We start from the raw sequence: 17,366 nt of genomic DNA, 5'->3' as shown, positions 1-17,366 counted from the left end.
TAACACAAGCTGAGAGAGGAAATGCAGTGTGGATAGATGTTCATCTGCTCTCTAATCCAAGCCTCCTTAGAAGGCTGGATTCCTTTCCATAAATCATACAACATAATGAGGGAGATGACACTTTGGTTCTCCAAACACTGGTCCAAACTGGTGCTAGGACCGAAGTCAGCTTGGATCCTATATTGGCCATTTACCTCTCAAAGAAAACACTAATCTTGAGTCAGAGTAATCTGGCTGAACAGTACAGCAGAATGGAAAAAAAAGGGGGGCTTCAGAATGAGAAAGATCTAGGTTTGAATTCTGGCTTTTCTAGGAACTAGCTGTGTGATTTAAACTCTCTAAGCTATAGTTTTTCCATCTTTCCATTGAAAATGGTGGAAATTCCTAAACTTAACAGGGTTTTTCTGAGGTCTAAATGGAATATGTCAAGTGCCTGGCATGTGGAAATTGCTCAATTAATATTTGTTCCTTTTCCTCCTCACAGGAGGCAATATTATACAATAGACATAAAGCCAGGCTTTGGGATCAGGAGGACTCTGCTGACAGTTGCATGAACCTGAGCAAAAAAACAAGGCTCTAAGACTATTTACTCATCTCAAGGTTGGACACAGCAGCCTCAGAAGGCTGCTGTGAGCATGACATGAAAGAAAATACAAAGGACCTGACACGGAGTGAGTGTACAATAAACGTTAACTATTAATAAAAATGCCCCGCTAATTTAGCTCCTAGTCTGCCAGGTTCATAGGTACTAAGGACAATCAAAAGAAAGATTAGGATTGTGGTACAGTAGGAACTCTCCCCAGACTTTCTCCTGCAGAGGGAGGGCGTGGAGAATCACTCCTGCCTGATCATTCAAACACCACTACCACCCTCAAGTATACTTCTTTACAGTTCCCATTCTACACCTTAGGAAAATGGGACCAACAAAGACTTCTCTTCAGAGTGAAGTAAGAAAGCGGAAAATAAAGAAACTACTCTGCTCACTGAAAAAGATCATAGTTTTTTCTCGGTAGTCTAGAAATATGGTATCCTGACACCAACAGAACCTGCATTTCTTACCAATACCAAGAAGTTTCTCCTCAATTCCCTTTGAAGTCAATCCTGGTACCTTTAACAAACTATCACTGTTCTTAGTATTCTGGGCCCATGGCCAGTGGCAAAGTACTCACATGGAGGATTATCAGCAAGCCAGGGTGAAGAGACCATATTTGGCCAGGGATGGCTTAATTCCCTGCACTTAGCATCATCTATTTTAGGAAGAACTCAGGCCCTCCCGATCTTCCAATATTCCCCAGGCACCTGTACTCACCTGACTGAGGTTGAAGGTCATGATGCTGTTGTCATCATACAACAAGATGTTAATGGTGTCTAATGCCCACGTGCTCTCTGCCAGCAGCCCAGACTTGAGGGACATCATTACCCGCCATGCCTCCGGGGTTCCTGAAATAAACCTCCATGTTGTCCATCCACCAAGCCCAGCCCAGGTTGGCTGGAGGACTTCCAGGGCTGGCTCATCAGTCAGGCTACTCTGAATATAACACAAGGTGGAAAGCAATTCCTATCTGGGAGATGACACACCTGCCCCTCACGGCTTCTAGGCTCTCAGGATATCACTGCATGGTGATTCCTTTATGCCTGAAATCAGCTGATTCCTCCCTTACCCGAAGTTCTTTGGTTCATTTTGGTCAACACTGGATCAGATTTTACCTCATCCAGATATAAGGATGGAGAGAAAACAATGGCCAAGACAGAAAGGGGCAGATTAAGCAGCCAATCAGGAAGGTCTTCTTACCAATGTCTTTCATTGTGAGCCGCCTCCTCTGCTTCAACACAGGCTGTGTGGCTTCGATTGAGCCAGGTGGGAAGGTGATGTCCCGCCGAATCATGGGGGGCTGCACCGGGGCAGGTGCTATGTGTGAGGCAGGTACTGGGGGACCTGCCTTCTGCATCTTCATCCCAGAGTGCAGGAACGGAGACTTGCTAGGAGAGGTGCGGTTCTCCATTGGCCGGGGCAGGGGAGCGGGACTGGATACCTGAGGAATGTGATTCTGCATGCTTGGTGGGGGCTGGTAGTTGGATGGAGGGGGCCTTGTCATAGGAGGCACGGGGGCAGAGGGACCATATGGGGGCTGACGTGTGCCATGGGAAGGCCATGGGCCTTCATGGTTAGCCCTCTGATCCGTGTGCAGCATTTCTTCTGTTCGGTTCACACCATGATAGGTGGGGCCCTGGGGGGCAGAGCCTGTGCTCTGCCTATTGGCGTAATTGTAGGTCATGTCATTTCGCCCCTGCCACATGGTGCCTTGCTGAGCAACCTCAGCTGATGCCTGTATAGGGCCACCCATCATCTGTGGTGGCATGTTCTGCTGGGCATTGGAGCCAGGGGGTGCAGAGACACGGTCTCGGCCAAACTGGAATGGAAACTGGTTCTGGGGACCGCCTGCTGGTCGGCGTTCAGTAGCAGCAGTGGCAGTGGCAGGATAGGCGTTGCCATACTGGTTGTATACATCTTGCTGAGGGGAAGGCTGAGCAGCTTGCTGCTGGCTGGCGGGCTGTGGCTGGGCTGGGGGCAACTGCTGCTGTTGGGGCTGCCCCTGCCCTGTGCTGTATGGCACACTGTACATCTCCCCTTCATGACGCTTGGCAGAAGGGCCATATGTGCCATCCATTGGCCGCTTGTAATTCTAAGATGGGGACAAGCAGAGGAGAAGTTAATACTCTGCACTCAGGGTATTAACCCAAGACCCACAGCTGCCAAGATGGCTGCACTAGACACTTGCTAGTTGTACTTCTGCCCCTCTAGAAGAGAGGACACAGACTCCAAGGGAACAAAAAAATTAATCACCTTTACAAATTATCTTTTGAAGTTGTTTCTGAAAGCAAGAATCATTCTCTATTCCCCTGTGGCTCTCCCTGCTCTAAGTACAAAAACAGAGAAAAGTTCAAAAATCAAAATAAGGCCTGTTTCCACCCCTTTTGGAGAACTACAGAGACTGGACTAAACTCTGAACAGGGAAGAGACTGAAGGCTTGGCTCTTCAGGCAGAACTCATTGTTCGGGTGAAGTACACTGAAGTATATGAAGTAGGCTTCTTAGCCTTTTGAACTTAGTTTCCTAACTGGCTCTCAGGGGAACCTGTGTCTCAGTCCACCTTATACTCACCTGCTGCTGCTGATACATTGTGGTCTGCTGGCTGGGGAAGGGGCTGCCGGAAGGGGTGCCTTGAGTGGAGAATTGATTGCCATAGGAATCATGTCTGCAGAAGGGAGAGAATCAGAGCATCAGGGAGCGAAGTGGTGAAGCTCAAGCCACAGTGATGCTAAGGCCAGGCTTCACTAACCTTTGCTGCGGCTGTGGCTGTGGCTGTGGGGGGTAACGACTAGGAGAATACATCCCCGAGTCTGGGTTGGAAGGCATGAGATTCGGCTGTGGGGCTCCAGTGCCCATATTTCCCTCAGGTCCTATTCCAGGCTCCGTCCTAAAACAAAATTAGGGAAGAGAATTGAGACCACTGTAGCTGTGGGGTGCTGGGGTGGGACAGGAGTGGAGGCCACACTCACCTCACTCTGTCATAAGGACCTCCATAGGGGTAGTGCTGTCGCGGTCCCATCGCCACATTTCCCAGCCCAGGGCCAGCAGCACGGCTATAGGGGTCCCCCATTCCACCGTTGGGGCCCTGCCCTGAGGACATGAAGGGATCACTCCCTGGAGCTGAGTTCAGAAAGGAAGGCAGTGAGTAAACTGGTAGGTCAGCTGGCTTAGCAATCTATACTGTGCCTGCCCCAAAGATCCAGGCCCTCTTCACAGTTCAGGTTTGTTATTAATGTTTTCTTGACAGGTTTAAAACAAATCTTAAGAGGCCCCAACCAGCAAAGAGCATGTGCTTATGAAAGGATGACAAGATGAGGCCAAGGAAAGGGAGACAGGAAGGAGGGTAGAGAGGATGAAGAAGGGTGGAGAGGTCTGGAAATGCCTTATCTCAGGATGGCTTGACAAGAACCCTGAATGACCCTCAAGATATCCCAGATTTTCCAGGCTTTGTCCTCAAGGGCACAAGGCCAACAATAATTGGTTACCTTTCCTCATGCTGCCATAAGGATCCTTATTTGGCTCGTAGGACATGCGCCCCATCATGTCAGAGGTATTCATACTGGGCTGGTACCCAGGGTTTGGAGTCATGGAATTCCGCTTTTGGAATGTGGGGTCACTTCCATCAGGAAAGGCATCCTGGATCCCAACTGAATTGCTCCTGCTCCAGAGTGAGGAAAGCCAATTAAACTCCAAATAAAGCAATTCCTCCAATAACACAGGGCACATTGAGTCACTGGCTGGGTAGGCAGAGCAGGGACCACCCTAGGGTACACAGGAGTTCATGAACTTCTGCCAAGTCCCGCAAACCACCCACCTCCTGCTTCTGGCCTTACCTCATGCCTGGCAAAGGGGGAATCTGACTGTGTGGTGTGGATGCAGGAGTTGGTGGCTTCAGGTCTCCTCCTTCTGCCATGGAACTGCTGGTTGACTGAGGCGTCTGTGGCCCCTGCATAGATCCTGATCCCGCTGTGGACAGAGATGTGAGTTGAGCAGGGTTAACTGCTTAACTCTCACAGAATACACAAATGCCCTGCGATCTCTTTGGAAAAGTTTGCTATAAGGCTAAAGCTAGGGTTCTTTAAAGCCTAGATCATCACCCTTCTCAACAGGGAATCTACAAGTCCAGGTAATAAGGAAAGGAATTTGAGGGTTCTATCGCTCCTTGTTGCCTTTTCACATTTGGAGAGAGGCAACGCCATTCCACACTGGTGATTTCTTGAGTCTCTGCCAGCTTCTCTACTTCTCTTTACTTCCCCAAGGACCCTGCTAACCTATTAAACCCTGTAACACTGGTGTACACATTCCCAGTCAGTGCTGGAATCTTGCCCCAAATCTGCGATACACTTGAGGAGTCTCTCAGATCCTATTTTCAAGCATCTGGCAGTGTCACCACTCAGGTTCGAATGCTCCTCTAAGCTGATGAGCACAGAACTACCAGTAACGAATGTTTCCACTAGTTACCGTTCCCAGCAGCAGATATCCCACTACGAGGCCTCCCCAGCTGATGAGTCATGTGAGGCACTCATCACCCCCTCAGAGGTCAGCACCAGGGCACTGTGTTCACACCCACCTTCTAGGAGCCCTGGCCTTCTTCCCTGTCCATGCTTGCCCAGGCCCCAGCCTCCTCTCAGGAAGGAGGGTGGGCAGAGACACTCCCATCAGAGTTCCATTCACAGCCCCTCCCCACGCCCTCCTTCCCATTCATTACCATCTCAGCTCCCTGGGGAATTCAGGGCTCCAGTCTAAGCTGCATTCTAAGGCGCTGACATCAGTGGGCCAAAGCTCCCAGATGGTTCTGCTTCACTGCTATTTGTCAGACTTCCCCACTCCTCTGATGTCCCTCCCACTCACTAGTTTACAAACATTTGGCAAAATGCCAGGTACACAATGAAAATTAAAACTTAAGGGCTGCTGCAGACTACCTCCCAAGGGAGTCACCCCTGTCTGCTCTTAGTCTGCCAACCTGTTAAATACTACGGTAGGGCAGGGTAGAGCACACATCCCCAATGGCAGGCACAGCTGATGAAGAGGCCTGGACCGACCCTTCAGTGCTGCCCTTGAAGGGTGAGCCTTGTGGAGCTGCTCACCGACTTACCGGGAGAGGGAGGCTGGATCTTGGGCTGGGACTTCTTGGAATCAGCAGCTGCAAAGATGTCTGGCGGAGGATCTTCTCCCCGTTCAATCTTGCACTCAAAGGCATACAGACATTGGATGTACTGCTTTTTCAAGGAGCTGGCAGCACTGCTTGAGGTGCCGACATTGAGATTGGTTGCAAGTTCCCGCCATTTTTTGTTCTTGTTGACCTGTACAATCAACCAGAAGAGTCAGGGTACATCTTCTGCCTGATCCTGCCCACAGGCCACAAGCCCCATCAGGCTACCAGGTACTCATCTCTTATGGAATCACAGTTCTCAGATAATCTCAAAAGTTAACCCTGCTTGGTGGACAGTCCACAACAAATGTTAAAATGTATGGCTGGCTTCCCTCTAACCTCAGCAGGCTCTTTCCACAGATCACTGCAACTAACAGACAGTGCTTATGCAAAATAGGGCAATCACATCACTATTGGAGACACAGAATTCAGAAGGTATGGTCTTTGCTTTACACAAGTGTAAAATGTGAAAAATGGTGTTCAAATCATCAGATCCAAGTCCTATTTTAAATGCACCAATAAAAATGAACATTTTATAAAATGGAGATGAGATAATATCAACCACCACCCTTTGTGAAAATGGGGTTTTTTACATCTTAGTGTTGGGCTCCTCTCAATTTCACTCTTGTGCCACTGCTCCCACAGCTCAGTGACATGTAAGCCTTTTCCTTCACCAGCCACTGTCCTGACTGTCTAGGAGATGCTCCAGGCCCTATGACTTTTTTCTTTCGTACCTTCCCAGCAGCAGGCTTCCAACTCTGCCTCCTTGTCCTCAGCTACAGGACACTGACCAAGACCATTCCCCAATTCCTGCATTAGTCTATCTACTCTAGACAGGCAGACTTTGTGTCTATGTGCTCTTATGCTTACTCAGCCACCTTGAGGGCTGGAACACCAGCTTTCCAGTCCCCATCCACAAAAGAAGTTCAGTATGTTGTGGTACATGTTGGCCTGTACCTGTGATACCAGAGAGAACAGTGATAAAGAAGCAAAGACAGCGACAACCTTCGTGGAGGGGAGGTGACCAGGAATATCTCCTAGAGCAGGTAACATCTGAGCTGAGTCCTGAAGGTTGGAGATGGCATTGGTGGGTATAGTTCAAGCTCTCCCATCTCTGTGCCATCTGGGCCAGTCAACCAATGGCCCCTCCCCTATAATCTAAAACCTATTAATCCTTTAGAAAAGCTCAGGAATCTTTTGCCTTCTTGGAGCCTGCACAAACTTACTTATAACAGTACAGTATCTCCGCTAAACTCTGTCTTTTGAGTTCAATTACATCATAGCATCAAAATGTTGGCACCATTTTGCAAATTGGAAGACACACCCAGGTTCTGGAATTCCCTCTGTACCTCATCCTAGGTTCAGTGAATCCAGAAGCCCACCCAACCAAAAATATGCTAAACCAAACCAATGGCCCCTTTCCCTCTAGGCAGGAGCGGCCTCAATACTGGGGAGAATGGCAGCAGTAATAAACCCAGGGTCACCTCAGAAGCCTGCTGTGGCTTTGCTTCCCACGCTAGTTATATGGCAGTTGCACGTGTCTTGTTTTGTTTTGTTTTCCTTTGTGGGGGAGGGGAATAAATCCTGAAGGGAGAAGGAATTTATAACTGACTGTTGGTTGGCTTTGTTCCAATCACTTTCTTTTCTGCTGGTGACAGCTGTTTTCCTCTTCTGATTTAGAAGGTCTGGCATACTTCCCTCCCCACCATACCTCCCTCTAAGCTTAGTCACAAACTGATCCAACAGTAAGCTACTGGTCTAATGACTACAGAACACACATAGGAAGAAGAAAGTTTTACAAGGCAAAGTGTGCTGTCTGCCAGTATTGCCTCATCTGTTTGCCTCCTGGCTGAGTGTAAAACAAAGCTGTAAGATATCAGAGCAGGCGCAAGGCTCAGGGTGGTGTTCGGTTCAGAGGTTTTTAGCAGAGATTAATCCATTCACTGAAGTCTCCCATACAGAGTAAGTAAACACAATTTCCCACCTTCTTCTTCCTTCATAAGCTATTTCTTTTATATAGCTCCTGAAATCCCACTCTCCACTGGGAAGCTTCCTGGAATGAAAAGGTCAGCAACTACTGGCTGTCCCTGTACCACCTTGCAGAACAATTTATGTGGCAAAAATTTTGGAGAAAGAAAAAGTTTTATTATTTCTAGCTTTTGACAGTCTAGCATGATATACACTGTCCCTACTTTACAAGTAAGAAAATTAGGGCTCAGAGTGGTTATGTACCTGGATTAAGGTCACATTTGCTGTAAAATGGCTAAGGAAAAATTCAAGACCAGGTTCATCCCTCCGAACCTTGCTCCTGTCTATGCTAAACTGCTTCCCGTGGAATCAGAATGCCTACAAACTTTCCCTCATCTTTGCACCACAGTGGGACCCTAGACACATGGTAAACTTTACACTAATACTTCATACTACCCAGGGAGGTCTCAGCCTCCTGCCTTTGCCTCATCTTCTGGAAGCCCCATGCTCCCCAGTCTGTCAGTATATTACTCAGAGAGCAGGAAAGGGTGATGTCCCTGTGGGATGTTTAGCACCAGGTGAAGCCACTGAGTACCTAGAGAGAGGCTTGTTGAAACCAGAGGAAGCCAAATGCTAGGCACTCACCTGAGTCAATCCACCAATCTCCTTCACAGACACATAGAGGCGATAGAGGTCCAGAGGTTTCCTACCCACAGCAGGCAGATTAGTCATGCCCATGGCCTTCTCCTCTGTGAAGGCCAGATAACGGTCCACCCACATCTTCCGCTCAGGCTCACCACCCAGCTCATACAACTTGGTGATCTTCTCATTGGTTGTAGTAGAAGAACTGGATTTCTGGAAGGGGCAGGTCAAGATTCACAGGAACCAGTCAGAGTCAAAGACTATGCTAAGGGCCTTAAGTCCTGTGATTAGGGCAGTGGTAAAATTTCTTATTCTGGGGTAGTCACTAACACCTGCTCTGCCTTCACAAGGTTGAAAGATCAAAAGGGAGCTAGACCTTCCTGGAAAGGCAGTGCACTAACACACACTATGTATTACACACTGGGTGCTATGCTAGATGCCTTTGCATGTTAGGCACTATAAATGATCCTCTTCTTAAAAGACAAGGAAGCAGGCACAAGAAGGATTTGCCTAACATCCCATAGCTTTTAAGTAGCAGGACTCAATGTCAAACCCTTGTTCACCTGACATCAGTGTCATTACTACTCCCATTCTAAAACCCAGGGGCCTGGACACACTTTTATAGACTGTTTCAGAGAACCTGAGAAACTCAAAATGTGACCTTGAAGCAATGGGATGGACTAATATTTAAAGAAACTCTTGCTCCTCTCAAGAAAGGAAGGGTCTCTCACCTGAAAAAGGCTTTAGATATTACCTTGTCTAAGACAAGAGAATGGCTAAAAGGGTCTGGGAGCCAGAGGTGAAGGTCCACAGTAGGTGGCAGCTAGGATTTTTATTTCCCCTACTTTATAAGATAGGGAAAATGATGTATGAAAAAGGGCAGAAATGTTCCAAATGACTCAAAAGCTGGGCAGGTCCCAGACTGCTCAAAGCCCAATAGACAGCAAACTAAGACCAACCCACAGGGAGGCCAAGGACCCAAACCCTACCTGCCTCATCTCTCCCTTTCTAGAACATAGGACACCAACCATTCCTGCTGCTCTAAGGTCCAGGAAGAGAAGAGCAATAGTTGCTCAATGCACACATCATCTATCAATGCACAAGAACAGGGGGCATGGTGTCTCAGAGGGCAGTTCAGGGAGTTCTATGCTACAAGCCTGGCGTTTTCTCCATTTATGATAACATTATGTTATGTACATCAGGACCCCTTAGGCTAACTCAAAGCTAATTCAATGAGCTATTATCCTGGCATGATAAGAAGAGGCAATAGCAGCTTCTCCTGAAACAACCTAGCTGGTGTCATAAAAGGCTGGAGTCTAGTCAGTCTCTTTTCTTTTTCCTTCCTGTCACCAGAATGATGGGATAGAAGTTGAGAGGAGTTTAGATATAAATCGTTACCTTGGATTTGGATTCTGTCTTGGGTGTCCCATCTGCCTTATTGTTCATTTTGGTGGCTGGAGTTAACTTGACATCCCCAAGGCCCATCATCTCTGGGCTGGCTGCCATCCCTATGAAAGAGAAAAAAATTCTCAAGTCCACTAGGTTTGTGACAGGAAGACCATTCTAGAAGAAATCCCTGGGGTTAGCAGTGACTAGGACTGACTTACCTGAATTGTTGGCTATGGTTCCACCCATAGGATATGGGGGTCCCTGAGGGTTGATCATGCCAGCCATACTATTAATCCCTTGTCCATAGGGAGGTCCAGTTCCCATCATGCCCCCTTGATTCATATTTGGGTAGCCTGGTGGCCTGAGGAAATTGGAAAGTGAGAAAGAGTTAGAGACACTGAGCTTTCAGATTTGTAAGCCAAGATCACCTACTTAGTTAGGCTTATGAGGAAGAAGTCTATGGGTGTCCCAAACCACAACCATGTACCTGACCTAGATATTCTTATCTTCTGCCCCCCACAAAAGGTTCTAAGAGGATTTAAGCTCCAAATAGGAAACCATAATTCAATTTTAGAAGATACACTCCTTGAAGAATGGATATCTACTGTGACTCTTAAGTACCACCTCCCTCTAAGACATCTCCAAATTCACACTGTGTTTCCATTTAAGGACCTTCTCTATGGCAAAAAGCCTAGTTGCTCAAAATTACCACTCTTTGTCATGTCAAACCTCCACCAAACTGGACCCTTCACAACACCGCACCTGGAGGAGTTTTGCATTGTTTCTTGATGCGCCTACTGCAAAATTTGCACTTCTATAATTCTGAAGTACTACCAAAAAATCTATTTACATTCAATTCTCCTATTCTATCTTGGTTCATCAAAACCCCTATAAAATGAGTTACTTTAAGAACTGTAGGCACCAATAATAGATTGCACAGACAGAGCCTTCATAAGAGTGATATTCACTGAAATGAACTGCCACAGAAGAAGTGAATTTTCAAGTCATTAAAGCAAAGCATCTGAGCTTTCTGCAATTTAGCACCAGAGTCATGCACATAGGAACACACTGGACAGTAAAAGAAATGGCAACCCACAACCCTACCATCTTCTATTTTTCATACCATAGACACAAGTCATGTGTATTATTAAAATCTTCTTGAAAACCAAGAAACTAAATTGACAGTAGAAATAAAGTAACTCTGAAAACTTATTTTACTAATCAAATTAACCTGTGCTTTTTATAAAGTTCTTTACATATGATATCTGGTCTGGCGAATTTGATACCAATTTAAAGAATAAACACTTTGTTGTGCTTTTCATTTTCTAAAGAGCTCTCAATAAAATACATATTTACCAATATGTCACCATGGTTTAGGTCCAGAAGTATCTCAATGACCTGAGTGACTACATTTATTTTCTTGCACTGTCGCCCTCTTCACTTCCCAGGCCTTACTTACCTGTTTTGGATAGAGTTGGCGGCAACGTGCATGGCGACAGCAGTTTCTTGAGTTTTTCGGTTCATGCCCCCCGGTGGGGGACACATCCCTGACCCAACCTGAGGTGGCATATTGGCCATGTTAGGGCCATAAGGCCGGTTGCCCATGGAGGCGTGACTCATTCTCCCTGGAGGGATTGTGCCATAAGGTGGGATGCCAGGCTGCCCATGCATCTGACCTCCAGCACCCATAGGGTTCATGCTTCCAGCCATGCCTGCACTGGGGTAATTAGCGTTGGGCAAGGCATTATAGTTTGGCTGCCTGGGGTAGCCTCCTGGGAGGGAAAGAAGATGCAGAGACTTGGTTAGTGACTCACTAGCAACTCACTAATGTCACTCAACTCCAAAGATAATAAACCGTGGGAATCTTTCGATATTTGATCTGGAAAAAGACCAACTTCATGGTAGTCTTTACTCCATTAAAAAATTTAAAAAGTAAAAGGGAGGCCAAGAGCAGTAAAAGCAGGCCTCAGTTGTCCCCTCATCTTAAAGACAACATAGCTCAGTACAGACCAAGACTGGTGAGCTGGCAGGCAAGGCTGGCTTTGCTGCTGTCCTAGCCTTTCAACACCCAGAATTCTTTCCTTTTTACATACTCATCTTGCCTTCTCTCTCAGACTTTGTATAAGACACTCACCTTTAGATCTGTCTAAGGCTGATTTTGAACAAAGATCTATTCTGTTAGGACTAATTTACTAAAAAAAAATAAAAAAATAATTGTTAACAACCAGTAATTACCATTTATTAAGAGTCCATGCTCAGTTAGGCTGAGTACCTTAACCTCATTTTACAGATGAAACAGAGGCTCTGGGATATTCAGAGGACTTTCCCATGGTGGCAGTCTGGCCCTACTTTATAGTGCCTGTCCTTGGTGGATTTAAGGCAAAGAAGAGCCCAACTCTTACAACCCGGACAGCAACCTATCAGACAAGAAACTGTTTTTCCTTCTCTCACCTCTATGCACTCCTAACCAGACAGTGTACTCACCCTGTGGGCCATACTGACTCCCCTGGGGACCGTAGTTCCCCATGGAGTTCTGCTGGTAGGAGCCCATGCCTGTGTGCATCTGTCCTCCAGAAGGCTGACGTGGAGATAAGGCCGAGCCGGGCTGGGGGGAACTGTACTGGGGCATCTGGGGGTTCCTCTGTATGTAACCTATTTGTGGGTAGTGTCCATAAAGTTATTACTTCAGTACAATGGGAGCAAATGCTCTCCCTTATCCTAGGACTTCATCATCTACATTTTCTTTAGCAACTGCTTACATTAAGTCTCTATCTTATTTTGCTAAATAATGATGTACCATTTGGGGTACCATCCCCCCAAAAGTGACAGCCATTAACCAAGGCATGCCAACAGTTTCTACTAAAGAAGGTTTGAAAAGACAAAGAGCAATGACAAAATAACAAAACTGTACATGATTTAAAGGATAAAGATTTGATGCTGAATCTTCAGTATTTGCTGACCAAATTAGGCAAAATGTAGTGGGGGATCCATCAAAATACAAACACAGAGAAACAAAGAAAGACTAGGAAAACAAGATTCAGGAACCACCAACACGGCCAAGCCCATTCTAACTTCACAATTTGTCACTGGGATTTGTGGTCATACAGTTCTCCAAACACCACTGTACAGGATAATCAAAAGTCTGCCTTAGCCTCTGCCTTCCCTCAAAGCCCAGGCTCTCACCTCGGTCTTGGGCAATGCTGGATTGGTTCATGGAAGGATGCATGATGCTGTCCGACTGGCCACTGGGTGGCCGAGGTGGCATCTGGTTGCCTGCTCCAGACAGAAAGAAGTAAGCCAGTCATGGGTAAGCCTGGAAATTCTAGCTAGGTCAATTCAGAGCTGGAAATGGCTCCTGGAAAGATCAAGCACCTCCCAGTATCACATACACAGAGAGATCCAGCCAAGAAGCCCCCATCTCTCTTTTACAAAGAGAAAGCTGAAGGGACACTCTGCAGAACCAGAGATGCTCTTTCTGCCAGTGGAAGGTTAGGGCTCCTTGATCTTCTTGTGGGTCAGTCCCCTTCCCCTCTCCCCAAAATCCAGCACTTGAGGGTACCTGGCACTGCAGCAGGCGAGAGTGGTCCTGAGCGAGACTGAGCAACACTGGCAGGAGAGCCAACAGGGGATGGGGAGGGGCCTCGGATGCCAGGCAGGTGAGGGGAGGTATGAGGAGAGAAAGGAGACTGAGCTGGATTACTCTGCTCTCCTTGGCTGCTGGAAATCCCTGATGTGCTCACTCCAGGGCTCAGAGCTCCTTCTGTCCCCATGGGGAGATCATCTATTGAACCAGACAGATCCTGAAACAGATATGGAAGGATATGGATTAGCAATATTAGGCAGAGAGACTTTTCTTTCAAACAATCCTACTACATGATTAACATTTTCCTTAAACAACCAAGAGTAAACACAGTGCATGTATTACATAGTCATGATACTATTGCTTATATATGGCAAACTCTATTAAGGGCCAGATAGGAAATATTTTAAACTCTGTGGGCCATGTAGTCCTTGTCACAACTACTTAACTCTGCTATCATAGTGCAAAAGCAGTTACAGGCAATATATAAACAAACGGGTGTGACTATGTTCTAATAAAACTTTGTTTATAAAAACAAGTAACTGGCCCACAAGGTGTAGTTTGCTAACCCCTGGCCTATCTACCAGAAGCAGATCTAATGCTTTCATCTTTCCCAGCCCCAACTTGTACAGTCATAAGGGAGCAGCTCTTTTAGTCAGCCATTAGTTCTTTTCACATGAGGAAACTTCATAAACACTGCCACAGTGCCTCCAAGAGTGACAAGATAGTGTTAACAAATTTGGACAATGTTCAGAGATCCCCGCTCTGTCAGATTATTGCAATGTATATTTACAAAGGACTCATTTACTCCAAGTTATTATTCATTAAAACATAAGGCGGAGGAGGCAGGAAAAGGACACACCGCACAGGAAAGATAATTCCTAAACTGCCAAGAAGATCTAGAACTATATTCCTAAAACCTGGCCCACAACAGGGATGAGCAAACGTTTACCAACTGAATAAACTCAGTTTTTTCCCTAGCTTTAAGTTTTTCAGTGAGAACTTGATGTTTATTTGCCGGCTTTGCTTGTCTTGAATTAATCAGTAGAATTCACTCTAGGTCAGTAAACTCCAAGATCAGCAATCAGGAGCTCACAATGGAAAATATCCACCCCAGGAAATGCACCCCTAACCCCACCCCACCCTATGTTCATTCTCTAGCTATACTATCGGCTCAATACCACATATTAACTTCAGGATGAGAACTTACTGGATCTTGAAAAAGGATGAAAGTTTTGGGAATGGGCTCAGGTCTAGGAAAACCCTAATGCTCAAATAGTTAAGAAAGGAGTTCTATAAAGAGACATCTGAAAAGGAAGGAAATTCAAATTGTCCTGATTTGAGTCTACTCCTATTCCTGTAATAAACTCATCTTGGAAAGATCAGTTCAAAGTGACTCTAACCCTGGAGTCTGATAATAACACTGGAGGCCACAAAGTACTTCTTAGGCTCTCCTCCAAGTATCCAGGTTGGATGGACCTTATGCAAACTAGTTGATTACTTCACTAGGCCGAGAGTATTTCTGCTGAGTTCTATAGGAACAAAGCTTGCCCTAAAGGCAAGGCACGTAGGTAGTTGTGCATTTGGTAGGTGTCCAGGCCTCAGTGTTAGCTGAGAAGTCAGAAAATGCTACCTCTCCTATAAGCAGACCTAGTATACCACAGCATGCTTTAAAAATGCAATTAGAATTGAGTTCCTAGAAGGGACCTCAAGAAGCCCTCCTCTAGGTAACAGCAAAGGGCCTCTTCCCTCTCAAAGGACTAAAACACCTGGAGCTATAAAGAGCCCTGGATTCATTCCAAGGTTGGGAATTCCATCCCCATGTTGAGAGATAAGCTATATCAGGACACCTAGCCTCTGAACCAAGGAGAATAAACTCAAAGAGATGGTAAAATGACAAGAGAAGCCAACTGTGCAGGTCAGAAAAGGCCTGGTCTGTAACAGAAACTGTACAGCCCAGTGCTGTTTTAGGGACCAGTATGTTCCCTATAAATCCCGCAGCTTCTGATAATAAGAGCTACTTGCTTTTGGGAAAAGAAATCACAGTATTTTGGAACAGAATAGGAATCACAGGTTCATCCATAAGCTAAGAACTTGGCTATATTCAAATGGCTTTTTAAAATTAAGTGTTTTGAGCACCTTTTGTCTTTAAACAAGTAAAACACGAACATTCTCAGGGTAAAAACAGTTTAGATAGTGTAGGTAAAACCAAAGTCCCCCTTTGTTCTCTTTCTGCTGCTTTTGATAGAGAAGCCCCAGTTCAGTTTGGTATATATATCCTTGAAGACCTTCTGAGAAACTGAGGAGGGGAAGAAAAAAAAGGAAAAATACCAACAGCAACCCACCCACTATTGCTATAGGGCTGGAGCAGGGCCTGTGGACGTTCATACAGTCACACTTCTGCTAAAAACAAGGCTCTCCATACATCCACAAGTGATTGTCTCAGTCTAGCTGAAGGATCTCAGGAGTCTGAAGAAAACACCCGGTAGCCCATGGGGCTGGGTTCTCAGGACCCTAGAGGCATGTATGGTGGCTTCCTTCACAAATGCACTTATTGAGGAGAGCTGTCAGTTTTGGTAAAGTGCCCTGAGCTCCTTGGAGAAAAAATGCTAAATAACCACTGTCAACAGCAGCCTCACATGGGCTAGGATGCCTGGGCACAGAGTAATAGTGGGGAACAAAGTAGCATTAATCTTCTCATCTCTCTGATTTGGTTGGTTTGAAGCCAATCTCTCAAAACTGCCATCAGAAGGCACCTGATCAGTGTGGGGTTAGTTGATTAAAAAAAAAATAAAAATAAAAACCAGAATGTTAGCATGTGAAGGGACAGATCATTTATGTTAACAGTAACAATAACTATCATTTACAGTGCCAGCACTTTATGTTGTTACTTAATTTTCTTCAATTCTTGGAAGTAGGTACTACTGCCACAAACATGCTAAGGATGAGCACACTGATGCTCTTGAGAGATTGGGTGACATGCCCAAGTCATCCAGCACGTAAGTGACAGAAACTAGACTTTGAACCTGTGTCTCTTGAACCCCAAAGTCTATATTCTTTCTCTCTCCATTATGCTATGGTACTATACGGACTGAGGAAGAAGCACTACATCCTTGAATTAGGAGACCAAGGCCCAGCTCTTGGTACTTGTCAGTTGTGACCTGGGGCAAGCTGGCAAGAAGCTTTGTATAAGTGGGTAAACCAAAGCAATGAGAGAACTGGACAAATCTGAGTTTGTGACACCCTGGGGGCATATTCATGAAACTCTGCTGACACCATACAATCAGGGCCATATGGAATATGCAATACTAGCAGTGATACCCTGGAATGAGACACATGACAACAACACGTAACAGTGTAAGATGTACGATATATCCAACAGTCCCAGTGGCTAATCGTAGTGAATGTTTTTATTGGGAAATGGGAGGGAGTGGTAGGGGCAGAAGACTCCAAAAGTAGTCTCCCCCCTCTATATACATGGACTGATATTGCTCTAATCTCCACGTCCTTTTATTTCACAGGACACACCTCTGCTTTCTACCCTACAAAAAGCCAGTTTTTCAGGTCTTTTGTTTCACAAAAAGCCGGATGTCTGGTTGTTGAGTCATACTTCAATGTGCCTAACAAGTCTGGCTTTCCACAACACACTAATCACACAAAGTTAAATCAATTCAATCCCCTATTCTCCCTGGTGGGGACTGCGTTTAGCATTTCAAGACTCAAGGTCACAGTTCTTCCAAAGGGTCCACCTAAAAAATACCTTCTAATAGGGCTGCTGAGAGAATTGTAGCAGTGCCCCTTAAGTGGAAAGATCTCTTTCCCCAGGTTTGCTCTCCTCCAAGCATAATCCTGCTGAGATGAAAGATGGGAGGTGAGGGGCAGCTCACTCAGTGCCCTGCCAATTCCAAGGAAGTAGCAGGGCCAGGGAGAATTTCCTCACGTGTTTCCAATGTGTTTCATGCATTTTATTGCTCATCTACCATGCAGATCAAAAGCGCTGGAGCAGATCCAACTATTTCACACAGAATCTCACACTCCAGGCTG

The 17,366-nt window shown here is 45.9% G+C and overlaps 1 protein-coding gene across 4 annotated transcripts in view; it reads right to left on the bottom strand.

Moving 5' to 3' along the window:
• ARID1A (AT-rich interaction domain 1A) overlaps positions 1 to 17,366 on the bottom strand; it is a 66,600-nt gene that overhangs the window by 3,528 nt on the left and 45,706 nt on the right. The window contains exons 5-19 of one of the 4 annotated variants that reach the window (XM_037017839.2): positions 13,302 to 13,542; positions 12,926 to 13,018; positions 12,227 to 12,394; positions 11,202 to 11,514; positions 9,961 to 10,103; positions 9,752 to 9,861; positions 8,357 to 8,566; positions 5,687 to 5,894; positions 4,425 to 4,557; positions 4,077 to 4,252; positions 3,561 to 3,711; positions 3,341 to 3,478; positions 3,163 to 3,256; positions 1,793 to 2,684; positions 1,310 to 1,440 (exon numbers count right to left, since the gene is read on the bottom strand). In XM_037017839.2, coding sequence (XP_036873734.1) covers positions 1,310 to 1,440; positions 1,793 to 2,684; positions 3,163 to 3,256; positions 3,341 to 3,478; positions 3,561 to 3,711; positions 4,077 to 4,252; positions 4,425 to 4,557; positions 5,687 to 5,894; positions 8,357 to 8,566; positions 9,752 to 9,861; positions 9,961 to 10,103; positions 11,202 to 11,514; positions 12,227 to 12,394; positions 12,926 to 13,018; positions 13,302 to 13,542 — 3,201 coding nt within the window. The remainder of the gene's footprint in view (positions 1 to 1,309; positions 1,441 to 1,792; positions 2,685 to 3,162; positions 3,257 to 3,340; positions 3,479 to 3,560; positions 3,712 to 4,076; positions 4,253 to 4,424; positions 4,558 to 5,686; positions 5,895 to 8,356; positions 8,567 to 9,751; positions 9,862 to 9,960; positions 10,104 to 11,201; positions 11,515 to 12,226; positions 12,395 to 12,925; positions 13,019 to 13,301; positions 13,543 to 17,366) is intronic. The other 3 variants (XM_037017840.2, XM_017661416.3, XM_037017841.2) reach the window with 3 other exon arrangements.

Source organism: Manis javanica, chromosome 4, assembly GCF_040802235.1.
Source record: "Manis javanica isolate MJ-LG chromosome 4, MJ_LKY, whole genome shotgun sequence".
In the NCBI taxonomy this organism is placed as follows: Eukaryota; Metazoa; Chordata; class Mammalia; order Pholidota; family Manidae; genus Manis; species Manis javanica.
Note: the sequence above shows the minus strand (reverse complement) of the source record. Positions and strands in the feature narration are given on the sequence as shown.